A 17,457-nucleotide genomic window follows, 5' to 3' on the forward strand; every position below is an offset into this window, starting at 1 on the left:
ATGTGTCTTAAATTCAATGTAAAGTTTTCCTTAATTTTATGCACATATATGTTAATACCAAGCCATTGATTTGATTTCCTGATTCTTGGGTTCCTGTGCTTTTGTATTGTGTGTGATACCTTCTTTGTTCTCTGCCAGACCTTTGGCTGTTTCTAACCCTAACCCTTAGCCTGCTTTTTGGTCTCGCGTTAAGGACTGTCTGTCATTATTACTATCGATATTAAAGATTCTCCTTCACTTGCATCCGTCTTCGTGAACCCTTTTCGTGACACTCTGCTTGTAATGACATTAGAGACATGTACAGCAGCACACTTTTCCCTGAGATTAGCTTATCTTCTAATACATAAAAAAACTCTTCTCAGGCATGGTATTAAAGTTGACTGCAATATTCACCACTACAGAATAAACACACAGTTAGTTACTTTCAGCATAGCTGTCCAATCAGACATCATTACTTGAAGTTTCTTTTTATGGAATCAAAAACACACCTGGGAACTTTGATGGTGATACAACCTCTCAGGTGACTGTCAGAACAAATCTGCACAGAATTCACTTTATCCCATATGTTTATGTCAGGGCTACGCTTGGACTTTCGCTACCGGCACGCTAGGGTGCTTTTCGGCAGTGTATGTTTTTGTATTTTCATGTGCTTTAATTTATGTTTCGTGTTCATGTGTCTTTGCAACGCCCTAGCCATAAATTCGTCCCCACCTTTGTACGCCTGTTCCCTATGGGTTTGTAATTGGTTCCCCTATTTATCCCTGCCACGTTGCATTTTACAGTGCAGAATCCTTGTCTTCGAGTTCTTGTTCTCTGTCCAGTGCCCTCAGTTTTTATGTAGTTAGAGTTTCGGTTTCATTTTTAGCCTAGTTATGTTTGCCCAGTTTTCTCAGTGTTTCCAGTTTTTTAATAAATCATGGCTTTTGTTATCCCTGCATTTGGGTCTGATTTTACCCTGAGAGGCACCCTGCAACTCCTGACAGTTTCTGTTTTAAATGCATAATACATAATAGCTATATTATATTTACCAGAATTAACAGAAGGTGGGAATGAGCACACATTAAAAAACAAAAATGCTGCTAACGTACAATTAAATTAAATGCAATGAATGAAGTTAAAGTGTTCAGAAACAGATTTTTTTCCCGTTTTTCCTGCAGCATCACTCTTAATATTTCATTAGTAAATGCAGCATATCTGTTTTTTTCATGGCTGATTAGATGGAAGGCTAAAATCTTATCTATCAACTCCTGTGCTGTAAGCATCTATATGCAATGAAATTCTTGTGCTATAGTTTCAACAGTCTTACAAAGACACAGTTCAAAAATTATAAATACATTTTTAACTAGTACACAAATTTCATACTGTAAATGTTGAACAGACAAGTGATTAGTGCAAAATTATAAATGTACTCTTCACTAGTAACAAACTGTAAAGGTTGTGAACACAGTCAGTAAGTGTGATATTGTACATAATCACACTTTATGTTCAACTTGAGATATTGAAATTTCTGAAGGATCTGAAATGACTGGCGAGAGAGTGCAGAAAGAGACATAACGTTGCAGAGATGATATAATAAAATGCCGTATGGAGGTGAAGAGAGATGGCATGGAGCTGGTCATTATTCTCGTCTGTTGAGAATCCTAACGGCCTGCAGCAACAGCTGTTTTTGAGGCAAGTGGTGTTTCCCTCTATATTGCGGAAGTGTTTGCCAGAGGGGAGAGGGGAAACCAGGAAATAGATGAGCTGGGTGCAAGGCATCCAAGATGATGGATGCCCTTTTCCTGCATCTGGTCATGAAGATATGCATGAAGTGATAGATACTCAGAACATTTGATTTGGAAGCCTTTTGTAGAAGCCTGGGGTCTTGCACAATTTGACAGTCAGACAGCTGCACAGATAGGAATGAGAAGCTGTTCATTTCCACAGGTGAACCATATGATGTTGCTGTAGGTCTGTTTATCCTGAAGTCCACCACAAGCTCTTCGCTCTTGGTGACATTCAGGGTGAGGTTGTTGTTTATGTACCAAACAATCATTTCTCTTTCATAGATCCTGTAGGCGATCTCAACGTTGTTCTGTACCATTCAATGTAGTATTGTCTGCTGTATATGGCCATACATTTGTGCATAAACAGAGGGTTAAGATAACACCCCTGTGATGTTCCCATGCTCAGATTGAGTGTGGATAATGATTTGTTTCCAGTCACTGTCTGCAGTCTGTAAGTCCAGTACCCAGTTACAGATGGAATTGCACAGGCCTAATCTATTGAGCTTCCTGACTAGTATAGAGGGCACAACAGTGTTAACAGCTGAGTTGAAATGGATACATAACATCCTGCCATTGGCGTTTCTCTTTTAAAAATGAGTCAAGGTAGTGTGAAGAGCAACAGAGGTAGCGTCATCAACTGAGTGTTAGTAGTGGATGTGCAGTGCCAGGAATATTGCTGTTATTGCTGTGAAGCTTTTCCTGGCACTTTATCACGACAGATGCCAGTGCAATGGGGCGATAATCATTGAGTCCAGTAATAGTGATTTCTTTACTAGTGGAACAACGGTCATTTCCTTCAGGCACTTTGGAACAGTACAAGTTATTTATATTTTACAAGTTATATAAGGTTAAAGATGTGTAAAAAAATACCTGGGACAGGAAACGTGATGAAATTCTAATATATGTACATGAATAATTGGTTTCTATAATTTGTACACATCAGCATTAGTAACCTGGAATGCTATGCCATCATTGGAAAGCAAAGCAAACATAGAAGTCACTGATTTGGTCAGGGAGAAGGCTAGAGTATCAAGAAGATGAGAAGGAGGAGATTTTTTGTTGCTGATCAGTGCCACTGAAGTTGTCCAATAATTTTTTTCTGTATTGTTTTTTGGCATGCTAAATGGACTTAATTGTAGATTATATTTGGATTTTTTTTTTTTTTGTGTACAAGTTACAATGACCTAAAAGCATGACTGATGTCCACTTAAATACAGGTCAACTTCAAAGTTAATCTAGGGTTTTCGTCAGGGTGAGAAGGAGGGAACACAGCAATTCATGCAGAAACTAGCATAATTAGAAATGCCTCAGTCCAGAGAATGGAATCTTTTATCACAAGTACATTATAGCATAGTGAAATACTTTTCTTCACATATCCCAGCTTTGAATGTTGAGGTCAGAACACAGTGTCAGGCATGATGCAGCACCACTGAAGCAGAGAGGGTTAAGGGCCTTGCACAAGGATCCAACAATAGCAGATTGGTGGTGCCTGGGCTTGAACTTCAACTTTCCAGTCAACAACCAAGAGCTTGATCACTTGAGCTACCACTGCCATAGTGGACCAGTCTGTGTTTTCAAAGCAAACCTGGTGTTTGCACTCATGTTTCTTTCTTTCTTTCTTTCTTTCTTTCTTTCTTTCTTTCTTTCTTTCTTTCTTTCTTTCTTTCTTTCTTTCTTTCTTTCTTTCTTTCTTTCTTTCTTTCTTTCTTTCTTTCTTTCTTTCTTTCTTCATGTTTTCTTCATTATTCCAGCACTCTATTATCCTTTCACTTTGTCATGCCTGGGTGAGATTCTGTTCAGGAAGCAAGTAACACAGATGAGTTCTCCGACTTGCCAAAATGAGTTTTTGTGTAGTTTGTACTTTGATTGTTCAGTGTGTCTTTAGTGTATCTTCTATTAATTTCCGTATGGATTGTTAAATGGCTTAATCTCATCTAAAGGTAATTTGAAGGAAACAAAAAAACAATAGGATAGCAAATAATCCACTATCATGTTCATTATACCTGCAATTTTATTTCACATGAAGGCATTATGATAATTTACAGATTGTAAGGAGTGTCACAGAGACTTTAGAGTGAAAAACCTGCAACAGTTTTACAGGAATGTAAAATTCCAAATAAAATTCATAAAGTTTAAAATTGAAATTGATTTTCATCCCTAATGAGCAAACCAGAGGCAATGATGGCAAGTAAAAACTTCTCGTATTGATGTGAGGAAGAAACTCTGAGAAGGGAACTCATCCTCATCTGGGTGACACCTTATATTGTAATTATAAGTAGGCTGTGTACAAAAACATCCAAACAGCCTGGTTCCCAAAAACTCTATGCCCATGGAGGCTTGACTAAACAAATGTGTTTTAGGTACCAACAAATATCCTGCACCTATTAATTGAAGTAGCTGCAACCTAGGTTATAACAGTTTTTCGGCTGATATTCCTCAATTAAATTAAATGTAACTACAAATGGCTAAATGTATTCGTATTTGTATCTGTTGTTTTTATTTTTATTAGAACATTGAGCATCATCAGGTTACCTAGCATATTTAATAAAGATCTGTTCATCTGAAAGATCTGAATGAGTGCATGTAGACATTTCTGAATTTGAGCTCAGATATTTAATTAAAAAAAAAAACATATAGAATAGACTAAGGTTTTATTTAGAACCAACAGCTTGTTTCCCTGTACATACATGGTTTACTGGTAAGAAGTTTAACCATTTAACCATTCAAAGAATCCTTAAGGAATCATTATTATATAGGCACAGAAGCTCAAAACAGCCTACAATACATAATACAATGCAAACTACATGCAACAGCAACATGAGTGTGGGTTCTGGAAAAAATGATTTAGATGAATGTGACCCTAAGTGTATTTTGATCTATAGCTCCAAAGCCAATAATTGTAAAAGTCTTTACACTGTGAATTGTAAAGAAGTCTATAGGTTGCTCTTGGTCAACCAAATTCTGCTGAATTGCGTAAGAAGCTGAGCTTAACTGTTTGTGTATGAACACAGAGTTGCAGCAGATAATATTCTGCTCACAACTTGTTTTCCAGACGAGGAGAATTGCTTCACGCTCATCTTCTAAATGCCAGATTTGAGCAGCGCCTTCAGCAACACCTCATCTATAGCTGTGTACAAAAGAGAACGTATCCGTATTATTTAGTATTTATCAAAAGTCTTTTAAACTAAAGGTCAGCTGTGGAGAGGTTATGTTGTGTACCTGAAAAGCTAGCAGAGTTAATCAGATTAGTTTCCACTGTCTGCTGAGCAGTGCTGGTCTAAAAAGACATGCGCTGCTGCTGTTGGATGTTTTTGACCTTTTGCTCAGAGGCTTATGTCAGATTTTCAGCTGCGCCATATGGATTGGAATTACAGATTAGGAACTGACACACTCTTACTCTGGCTCCCTCTTTGATCAGTTCATTCGTTCATTTATTTATTTGTTCTTGCAAACGACGTTGCATATTCTAGCATACATCGTGGATTAGAAAAGAGTTAGAATTCAACTATTTATTTAGACATTTAAAGAGATATATATATATATATATATATATATATATATATATATATATATATATATGAAATAATCAGGTTAAAATAGAATACCATTGAAAAAAGCATGTGATTAGTTGATTAGAAAAAGAAAAAAACAGTATTCTCATGGCATATTATCTATAATGCTTAGAACCTGACAGAATTATTTAATGTATATGAAATATAAATTCTATATATATTTTTTTACATTTATATATTTTTTACATTTTTATATATTTTTTTTCTTTATATTGAACTTGGTAGGGGAAGATTTGCCTTACTACAGGTTATAATATTTTTTTATATAATAGGAAAGAGAGTACTTTATTAATCCTAAGGGTTAATTAATCCTGGTGTCATAACAGCCATAACACAAGAGCAGCACAATACTTAAAATGCCCAGTGAACTCACAAATATCACAAATAAGGAAAAATTTATATACATACACACATGCCTAGACATAGCTCTCTAGTTATTGAGACACATAGTTAAGCTAAGTTCTCTGTGCAGACTGATTAGACTAATTAAAACAAATTGGCAGTTTCAACTGTATGTTAGATATGTTTGATGAGCTCTAGATTTTTTTATGTAGTAGTTTAGGTACTTTGGGTATAAAATATATGAGAAATGGTCTGTTTTAAGTCATAAACAAAGTACAACTGGATGTAATAAAAAAAAAAACATGGAAGAAATAAAAAAGAAATAAAAAAATAATTAAATACATTTATATTTAAAAAATAACAATACAATAAATCATTGACAAAATGTATATTTATTTATTACATACCACAGAAAAATGTTATTTAATAACATGCATATAATTCAAATGTACAAAACAAATATTACAAAGGTTTTTTAAAGTAAATTTATAGATATTTAAAGATAATTGATTCCTATAAAAAATCCTGAGGTCCCATAATATCACAGGTGTCAGAAAAGGTGCTCAAGAATGAAATCATTTATACCCAGGCACGTATAAATATGTCCCTCATTTTGAGGTAGTGTTTTCTGTTGGTTGAGCAAATTAATTTGAAGAGATTTTTTGTTTTGTTACTTGTTTATTGTTAAATTAAGGGCTCTTCATTAGTTTTGAGTGGAACAGCCCTTTATTGAAACAGCATGAACATGACTGTTTGATATTTCATAGTCATAACATGGTATTGCACAGCTGTATGTTACTAGCATAAACAGGCCAGTTGTTAAAGCCAGAACACCAGACACAGAACACCAGACACAGCATGATATAATCGCTATCGTTTTAGAGTGGCAGCACAGTAACATAAATCATCAGCTCATAACTGAGCTGACAATGATGTGGATGTTTGCTAGACTGCGAATTCAACTTATGAAGGGCTATAGGAAAAAAGAGCAGCTGGAAGAGCTAGGTCTGGCTCAGCACTTTATTGATTTGTTGTGTATGGCACAGTAAGCGTTTTAAGATGATAATAAGCTTTGATTAATCATTTGAGTCGCCATGGGATAGAAAATCAGAGGGATAAAGACAGACAGAATGAGAGAGATCTATAGAGGGAAAGTGTAAGGGTAACATGAGAGCGGAAAGACCGTGAAACTTTGATTTATAAAGAGAAGAAAGAAAAAGAGCCTTATAAGATGCTTTTAAAGCTTCAATCTATTAATCTTAATATTTTTCTTGTTTATTATTAATTCAGGTCTAACTAGATCCTTTGTACTGCATACTGTAAAAGTGTTTAGGAATTAGTTTTTACATTAATTTTTGCTCTTATTAAGATACTATTACGATACCAGTTACTGAATCCTAGTAGATTTATGCCTTAAAATAATATTTATTAAACCACTTATTGTGTCACTGATACAGTTTGACTGCTTTTTGACAGTTTTTAGCACACACGAGCACTAGCACTTCATTCAGTATTTTTATTTGCCACTGCTGTAAGTCTTCTCTATGGCAACATACCGAGGCTGCACTGTGTCACTTCCCAGTCATTTAACAGTGTTAACGGTTGCCTTATGCCACTCTGCTGCTTTATAAAGCACAAAGCATCTGTTCTTCAAATATGTGTTCATTGTTGTTTGATTGGATTTCCTGATGCTGAATGTTTACGGGGCCTGGATACTTGTGCACTCCACCATCTGGAAAGTTGTATAAATGTTAGGGTGCGAGGGGGAAGCCTAGCAAATCCTCAAAATCAGTTGCCTCTCAAATTAAAATTGGTTTCTTATTTTTTCTTCTTTTTTGGAAACATTATTATTTCAGAATAATAAGTCTAGTGCCCTGAAATATGGCTTTCTAAATGGACTTTCCTAATAATTTTTGACTATGATTACAAAGTGACATATGATAAAGCATGCAGATTGAATACCATTTCCATTCAGCCCTATTCAGCCATCTGTCCGTTTCTGTGCCTTGTTCATATCTGACTAAAGGTACACCATACAGAGGTGTCTATGTTAAAGCTTGTAACTGTGGTTGAAGCAACAGATAATCTGTCCACCCCGGCTGAAAATAGAGCCCTCTTATATCTTTTGCTATGGTGATTGTCTCTATGGGCACTGTCAGCACTGGCTGGATAGCAGGGAACAAGGGAGCACACCAACTAACTGGAACTGATGTCAGCCCCTCTGGTCTTCATGTGGTTTTTACTGGGTTTGAGATGTCACCAAATATTGGGCCATGTGATTTAATAATCAGTTCTATAATCATGCGATATAATCAAATTGGTGCAGCTCAGTGTAAGAGAGTTGCCAGAGAGTTACCAGAGAGTTGCAGGTCAAGTCAGCAGGTATTTCTTGAAGAGTGGCATCTGTGCAATCAAATGTCCGAGATTTGCGAATGCTTAGATGGACCTCTTTGATGATGAAAAGGCAATACATAGCCAATTGTCACAGCACTGGACAGTATGCAGGGACAGGATGCACTGGTTCATGACTGGCCTTACTATCCACTATATGCCTTTATTGCTGATACTACCCACATTGCACAGAATTGCAATTGCAGTCCTTGTCTTTGAGTTGGTCAGAACTGGTGACTTTACCAGTTTTTTGAATATGAATACTTCCTACTCAAGCATGTGTGCCGTCCCAAATGGAAAGAAAGATTTGCCATTTGGTTTGAATCGCAAACTGAGTACTGTAACCTAGTATCCAGTAAACACTCCTGGAAGCAAGAACGTGTAGTACACAGGTGTGAACCTCATTGACTGGATCCGGTACACTGATTGATTCTGAAAACTTTTTATAGAGAATTCTGGAAAGCATCAAGTGTCAATCTGCACTAGAAAAAAGCGGGCACAGGCCGGTGTAGTGGCATCTCTTTAGATGCTCATAAACTTATCACAACCTTTGGAAAGGTGAAATAATTCTTCACCTGCTCTAATTCCCTCATTACCTAGTGTGGAATCTTTCTCTTTTGCTGGAGTCACTTAACACCCCTTCTCACAAACATATCCTAGATGCTGAACTGAAACATGCATCAACTGTAATTATATGCAGTTTTTTAGGTATCACTAAATACAAAATTTCTCTGCTATGTGCAAGCGTTGCAATGTATGGGTGATTGGCATTGACCTATCAAACATTTACATAAAACCTACTAAAAATGATAAATGTTGTGCATTTATTATACAGGAACTGAGTTTGCGGTTTGATTCTGTAAGAGAAGCTCAAGGATGTCTTGAAGCTCCTCCACATTGGACCTGCGTATGCTGGCCAGGCTGTGATAAAGAGCTAATAATTAGCACAGTCAATTAACACAGATTAATTACACTGATATATGAGATGTAATTGATGATGGTGATGGGAGTTAAAGTGGACGATTAAAGGACAGGAGGGTGGATCTGGGTGTGACTCCTATGAATGAGTCATACTGGTCAAGGTTAACAGGGTTAAAGTTGAAGGCTTTTCAAAAAAATAAAATAAATAAATAAATAATTGGAAATTTACGGTGAATTTTCTGGTGGTAAATCCATCACATCAAACTTACTTGTGACGTTCAATTAACCAGTGAAATAATGTGATGTCATCTGTATACATATTTTTTACAAAATAAAGCTTTTCCAAATAGATAAATCAGAATAAAATATATAATGATATGATTCTTGCCTGATATTGTGGCACAGAACAGTCTATTCTGAGGCACATGTCTCCACAATACTGCTCCCTGTAGCTATTTTAAGCTTACTATTATTACAGTTATCTACTGACATACATGGAAGTGCTGCTCAAATGTTTTTTTTCCATTTACTTTTTACACTCTACTGAGGATATTAACTCCAAAGCCACTGTTCCACAATTTACTACAGCCACAAGGTTTTACTAAATAAAACAAAACAATCATTTCAGCAGTTGGATACACTACTTATTAATCTTACATATTTAACCCTTTTTACAAGTACTTTAGACAAATGAATTATTTCTTCACCAAAAGTCTGATATAAAATGAATTAGGACTCTGTTGGCTCTCAATTTACTTTGAAGATTTGAAGAAATGTTTGTGTGAAAAAGAAGGTTTTGTTATTTTAGAACATTTCGATGAATATATTGCCTCTAGTAGGCTAGGTAAAACACTTGAGGAAAACCACTTCATATGATCCATCAAGCACCACTGGGAAGTGTGAGATGACAAAGAAATTCAATACTGAACCTGGACATGACAAAACAAGTGCAAATTCCTCTGGCAAAAATAATAATACTTACTTATTAAATAATACTTAATACTTACTTAAATAATATTTACTTGTTTGTCCTCAGAATCTCTGTAGAGATGTCTGACTGTATATCTGGGTGTATAATATACAGTACGGTTTCGCACAGAATCCCTTCCTTAACACGTGAACAAAAACACAGCAGAGACAAATGTTGGGAATAAAACATAAGGAAATAAAATGCCATTAAGGCTGCTGAATCTGATAAAAATAGATACAAAAAAAGGAACTAGACTTCCTTTACACTTCACAGGGAATATCAGCAAATTCTGAAAAATAATAATAACTCACAATACAGAAAAAACTTAATGCTTAATGATTAAATTTAAAGACTCAACCAATTCAACTGACCATAACGGGCTAAGAAAAGTAAGTGCAGTTTGATGGCTATAGACATAGCTCAAGTGCAGTATTTCTTCCTTTTTTTCATTTTCATTTAATTACCATTCTCTCTTGATTTTGATTTTTTTTTGTTACATGAGATGCATTTTTCTGTTCTTAATTCTTTACACCCAGAAGGATTTCTGCAGCTTGCACCTTATTAAACCATTATTGACCGATTGATTTTCACACCATGTTGCAGATATGAGTCTGTAAATGTCTTTGGAATTCTTGCTGCCTCCTCAAAGCGATGATGTACATATAAAATGAGTTATGTACTTTGAAAGTATCTCGTAGACCTCCCTCATCTTGTTTTTTTTCTGCAGTATGAGTATTTCAATGCGGTGCTCATCAATGAAGTGGATGAAGAAGGCAATAACGTGGAACTAGGTGGAGAGTTCATCCTGCAGCCCAATGAACATTTCAACAACCTGTCTGTTAACCTCAGCCTCAGCGTGGTGCAGGTACCTACCAACATGTACAACAAAGGTACGTTCCCTGTCATTTCAAAATATAATAAAAAGATGCTTTAGCAGCACAGAGCTGTATAACATGCAGGAGTAATAAGCAGAACAGAAATATGTATGTTTCAGTACATTACAGAGTTTTAACTATGATTGAAATTCAAATTTTATGGTCACATACATAACCATACACAGTACAACATGCAGCGAAATGCTTTTGTGATTCTCCATATCGTAAACTAGAAGCAAAATAGAGTAAATATCGAATAAGAAAAGAATTACACTAAAAGTAATAAAATGACCTATAAAGATAGTGTTGATAATTTTGGCATGCTTAAATCTGTCAGACAAAATCAATAATTAAAAAATATCAAAATGAATATAAATAATCAATCTCACTATCCAGTGTCACCTTGATGATGATAGGAGTTATTCCTTTTCTCTGTCACCCCTGGCTCACTCATTAGGAACAAATATACATTTAAATAAACGGTTTTATAATATATACTGCATTTTCATATTCCTGTAAAGCTGATATTCAAAATTAAAGCCCATTAAACTGCTTGACCTGTTAATAGTGCTATACAAATAAAATTGACCTGAATTGAATTGTTTTTCTGCTTTTAATGTTTACTTTAAGCAAAGAAATCTATTTCACTAAAACAGAATTATTTACTTTCCTAAGAGAGATTTTTCTGGATAGATTATTTCAGGTAAATAAGGAAGTGGTTTAACTAACAAAGCTATAAATATGTTTTAATTTCTAGCTTGAGAGCAACATATGCTTTCATTAACACAGTAAATGTTAATCTTTGACCAAGCTGTTGGTTATGCCACATGTACATTTCATAAATAATAATCTGTGTTTAATAAATAAATTAAACAGAATTTTTCATCACAGCTTAATTTTTCCCCTTTTTTCAAATCTCAACATGGTTTTAATGCTACATTTATGTGAAACCTGATGAATTCACATCAAGTTCAACCCATTTTTTTCCTTATTAGCTTATTAGCTTGTTGAGCTGATTAGAGTCTAATTAAATGGACATCAAACTGTTCACCAAAACATGTATTATCATAGAGACTTCACATAATTAACTTTCATTAACAGAAAGATTGTTGCACAATGAAAGCATATCAGTGATCATCATACACAATATACTAAAGAATACTTCCTGAAAGCCATCGTAATTTCTCAAATTTTACATTGATATAATTATATTTATGGATGAACTGTTTTAAATATTTGCTTAATTATTAGTGATGATGCCAATTATTTGCTGTGCATAAGTTCGATTTTAGGAATGAAGTCATGTCCTTGATCACAACACAGTGAATATTATTTATGGTAGAGACCCTGAGTGAGAGAGACAGTGATCGAGAGAGAGGCCCTCAACAAACACGTGTTCTTCTCTGAGAAACGTGTAGTTTTTAAGTGTGATGCCAGAACAAGTGATGAATTTTAGAATAAATCCATTATAGCACAGAGGATTGCTGTCAATAGAGATTCATTTCATCTGCAGTCCAAGTCAGTCCCATTCACACACATACACACACACACACACTTATGTACATACCTGACCATCACACCCATATGTGGTTCTTTCTCAAATTGCCACAAAGTTTGAGGCACACAACTGTCCAGAACATCTTTGTGCAATGGAACATTTCCTGTTACTGGAACTAAGAGCTCCAAACCTGTTCCAGCAGGACAGTGACTTTGTGCACAAAATGTGGTCCATGAAGGCACAGTTTGCCAGTGGTGGCGTGGAAGAACTTGACTATCCTCCACAAATCTCTTACCTCAACCTCAGTTATCACCTTTGGGATGAACATGAACAGTGCTCGTGGCCGAATAAACACCCAAACACTTTCAGAAATGAAGAATTCCCAGAAGAGTGAAGATTCTAACAGGGGAGACTACATCTGGAATGGGAGTAATGGGATATTCATCAAGGACATATGGGTTTGATGGTCAGGTGTCTACAGACTTTTGCTAATGTACAGTAGTGTATGTTCACAAGGGTGGGGGGGGGGTGCTTTGGAGAGATTGTGGCTTCAGGTATGGACCAAAAACACTAATTTACCAGCCACTTTATCCGGAATGTTGGCAACATGATGCATAAAGTCATACAGATACAGATACAGATCAAGAGCTTCAGTTAATGTTCACATCAAATAGAATAATGAGGGGAAAAAAGTGTTCTCTGTGACATTGACCTGTTATTACCAGGCTGCTTTGAGTGTTTCAGAAACTTCTGATCTCTTCTAATTTTCACACAAAACCGTCCCTAGAGTTTCCACAGAACAGTGCAAAAAACCCCCCCAAAATACCCAGTGAGTAGTTCTGCAGCTGAAGGTGAATTGTTGATGAGCAGGAAGGCTTTGATTACCCGATCAATCAGTCTTTACATCTGAGTTCATCAGTAAGGCATCGAAGAACATGCAACACATTAAAACTTAAGGTCGGTGGGCCACAAAAGCAGAAGATCACATCGGGTACCACTCCTGTGAGAGGGATTACAGGAATCTGAGGCTCCAGTGGACACAAGCTCACTGAAACTGGACAGCTGAAATTTGAAGAAATCACTTGCTCTGACAATTTCCCCCTTTTTTTGATACTAAGTTGCATAAATGTGCAGTTGTACAGGTATACATGTGTAGGTGTACACATGTTCCTAACAAAGTTGTTAGTCAGTGTATATCATATCGTTTCATTAGAGGAGATTGGTTAAAAAATGTGTTTTTGCATGTACTAGATATATTCCATTAATCACTATCTTTAATGCTAAAAATAGTCCTTTAATTCCTCTCAGGAACATTTTCATCCATTTCATTTGTTTCATTATTCCATTATTATCTTCAGAAATTGCATTCAACAGATGCATGGAAAATATTGTAAAAATGCTAGTGGGAATTCATTTTCTTTTCTACTTTCTCTCCTTCATCTGGTACTAAGAGTTCTCAGGCGTCCTATTTTCAAGAGATAGACAGTTATTTTAGAAGACATTATCTCTGCTGAAACAAACAACAGCAAAACGTGAGCTTTTGTTAGAGATTTTAGATAGTTTATGTGACTTGAGAGAAATATTTTGTTCACTTTAATTGTCATATTGTGTAAAATCTTTATTAATTATTAATTACAATAATCATCCATAACATTAAAACTACTGAGAGTTAAAGAGAATAACATTAATTATCTTTTTACAGTGGCACCTGTTGAGGGGTGGGATATGTTTGATATGTTTGCAACCAGTCAGTTCTTGAAGTTGATGTGTTTGCAAGCAGGAAAAATAAACATAAGGCTTTGAGTGACTTTGACAATGGCCAAATTGTGATAGCTAGACGACTGAGTGAGAGTTTCTCTAAAAGGTCTTGCAGTGTGTTCCCATTATGCAGTGGTTAGTACTTATCAAAAGTGGTCCAAGAAATGACAATCGGTGAACTAGTGACAGTATCACAGGCGCCCACGGCTTATTGATGTGTGTGTGGAGCAAAGGCCAGTCTGTCTGGTTCGATCCGACAAAAGAACTACTGTAGCCCAAACTGCTGAAAAAGTCAGTGCTTGCTGTGATCGAAAGGTGTCACAACACACATTGCACTACATTTTGCTGCACATAGGGCTGCAGACCAGTTCGGGTGCCCATGCTGACCACTTGTCCTGTCCACCACTGAAAATGCATCTAAACTGGACCAAGGATCAGTGGAAGAAGGTGGGCTGTTTTGATGAATCATGGTTTCTTTTACATCATGTGGATGGCTGGTTGAAGAGCTGGCACCAGGATACACTATGAAAAGAAGGCAAGGCAGTGTGATGCTCTGGGCAATATTCTGCTGGGACACCATGTATCCTGACATTCATGTGGAAATGCACATATTTAAATCATGATGGAGACCAAGTACATCTCTTAATGGCAACAATGTTCCTTAATGGTTCCTAGTGGTCTCTTTCAGCAAGATTATACTCCCTGCAAAAAAATTTTTCAAGTTCCGAAGAACATGACAGAGAGTTCCAAATTAAAATTCTTTCATTTAATCTTTGATTGATCTCAATCTGATCTCTGGGATATGCTGGACAAAGAATCCATGGAGGCCTCACCTCACAACTTACAGGACTTAAAGGATCTGCTGTTAATGTCTTAGCATCAGACACCACAGCACACTTTCAGATGTCTTGTGGAGTCCATACCTTGATGGCTCAAAGCTGTTGGTGGCAAAGGATGATCTACACAAAATTAGGCAGGAGTTTATGTCTGATTTGTGTATATTTGTATATATAAGTTGCCTTAGAATAGCAGTAATATGGGGTATGAATAGCATGATAGACAAAGACATGAATTATAATTTGAGCAGCAATATCTAATGAAGAGGAACAAATCATGATGTGCTATAAAAGGCACACACTGTTATGTCTTTAAAGTTTAACTGATTGTCTCTTCATTGGTAATGTGAAGTGTTTAATCACTGAAGAGGGGTTTCCTTCAAACAGGAATTATATCATCATAACACCATAAAAACAGGAAACTGCCACATACCAAGTAGGTAACAAGTGATTAGAGACTATAAGAATGTGGCTTAGTCGGCTTTGGTGGCTCAGGTGCATGGTTAAGGCTCTGGGTTGTTGACTGGACAGTTGGGGTTCAAGCCCCAGAACTGTCAAGCTGCCACTGTTGCACCCTTGAGCAAGGCCCCTAACCCTCTCTGCTCAAGGGGCACTCTGACCTCAACATCCATAGTTGGGAAATGGGGTAAAATTCTGCTGTTATGTAATGTGTGGCAATAATAAAGGCTTCTTATTTCTTCTACATATTAGAAATATATTTTTGTTAAATGTTATATGTTTTATGTTTATGTTAAATAGTGAAGGACACCTTTCATTTTCAATTCAAATTCATTAAATTCATCCTACAAATTTCAGTTGATTGTTGTGAATGTAGGGTCTGGGCTACAAGGAAATCAGCCCCAAACTTGCATTTTCATCCCATTCAGTGTATTTTTCATACAACTATTGGTGATGCTTGGTTGCACGTAGTTTCAGGAATGATCCATCATTGTTATCACCAATTAAAATGATCTGGATGAAACCTTATGTCAGTGTGTATTTATGTTTGAAAGACAGGAAGATGGTGATGCTAGTCCATTTATATTATAGCATTTCCCCTTGAGTGTAACAACATTCCTGGAACTTTTATGCACCTTTTTCTTATACCAACAAAAATACACAATACACAGTGCTGTGTACTAAACAACTGGCAAGGTTAAAGCAAGATTTATGGCTGGAAAAGAACAGCAAGGTGTGTGTAACGTGTGTAATACAGTGGCCAGGATGAATACACAATGTTCAGAAATCACAGCAAAACTAGGAAGATTATTTAAATAGAAAAAAAAAAACCTCAACATGTTTATTTAGTGCCATTCAAATGGAAAGCTAGAGCTTTGTATGTGAACTGGATTCTAACCTTCTGTAAGCAATTATTGTAATTATCACCTCCATAAAAGCATCCTCATGATAACGATGATACTAACTATTCCGATTTGGATAATTTAGTGTGAAGGATCTGATATTTTCATGAATACATGAGGTTGTGAAGAAAATGTTGAATGTTTCAGAGTTTGCATGATTACCTTAGATTAATTGTTAACAATTAAAATTAAGAGAGAGAGAGAGAGAGAGAGGTTTCAGGGATTAGTCAAAGAAATCATGTATACATAAAAAAACAGGAATTTAATATTTTTTTTCCTGTTTTTTTTTTAAATAGATAGATTACATTAATAAGTACCTTAAACCCTTTAAGGAAATTTTGTCATCTAAACCCCCATGAAGAGCAGATTTCCTCTTCCTTCCTTTCATTGACATCTTTTAATGTCACCCCTTTCAAGTTCAGAATCTGTGTTAGCAAGGTGCATAGAAACATTCTTAAACGCTAGTGGTATCAGAGTTTCTTTTAACTTTTGTGCTTCCAAGAGTTTTCAGGAGGCCTGCTTTTAATCATCTCTGCTAGAAAAAAAAGTAAAACATAAAATAAAAACAGCGAACAAGACAAGACAACAAGCAATGAACAAAATTAAACAATAACAGAAGCTAGACAATGAAACAGGGGAACTTATATAAGGGTGCTTACCAGGGTGAAACGGGACACAAAAAGGGTTCTTACATGCATGAAATGTGACATGAAGGGGCTGATGGGTAATGTAGTCAAGCGTTGGGCTTAGCATTACCAAGACAGCTGTTAGAAAATCTAGGTGATGCAATGACAAAAATATTGTTAATTAATACTATATTAGTATCCAATCAAACAGTTCATTTATTGAATATGTCTATATTGGAGTCAAAGTTAAATAAAACATATGGGCAAAATTTCTGCTTTAATTCAAGAATGTTTACATCTTGTGAATAGTGAATGGAAATATAGCATTTTTAAAAAATATGTGGTCCCCCTTTTTTTCTAGGTTTATACGCCGCCTCTACAGACATCACCAGAAACTGGGTTTCTTCCCTGGTGATGCTCTGTCATGCCTTAACTTTGGTTTTCTTCACTTCTTGCTTGTTCTGCCTTTAAGTAAAATGCCTGCTTTATCGGAATCATGCTTTGAATCGTGATTCCTTCTCTTCAGCATACTCTTTCAATT

General features: G+C 35.9%; 1 protein-coding gene across 7 annotated transcripts in view; it reads left to right on the plus strand.

Annotated features, from left to right (window-relative positions):
• Positions 1 to 17,457, plus strand: part of cacna2d3a (calcium channel, voltage-dependent, alpha 2/delta subunit 3a) — a 199,344-nt gene that overhangs the window by 63,926 nt on the left and 117,961 nt on the right. For all 7 annotated transcript variants that reach the window (XM_058390454.1, XM_058390456.1, XM_058390455.1 and 4 more), the window contains one exon: positions 10,690 to 10,852. In XM_058390454.1, the coding sequence (XP_058246437.1) occupies positions 10,690 to 10,852 (163 nt within the window). The remainder of the gene's footprint in view (positions 1 to 10,689; positions 10,853 to 17,457) is intronic.

This window comes from Hemibagrus wyckioides, linkage group LG05, assembly GCF_019097595.1.
Source record: "Hemibagrus wyckioides isolate EC202008001 linkage group LG05, SWU_Hwy_1.0, whole genome shotgun sequence".
NCBI lineage: Eukaryota > Metazoa > Chordata > Actinopteri > Siluriformes > Bagridae > Hemibagrus > Hemibagrus wyckioides.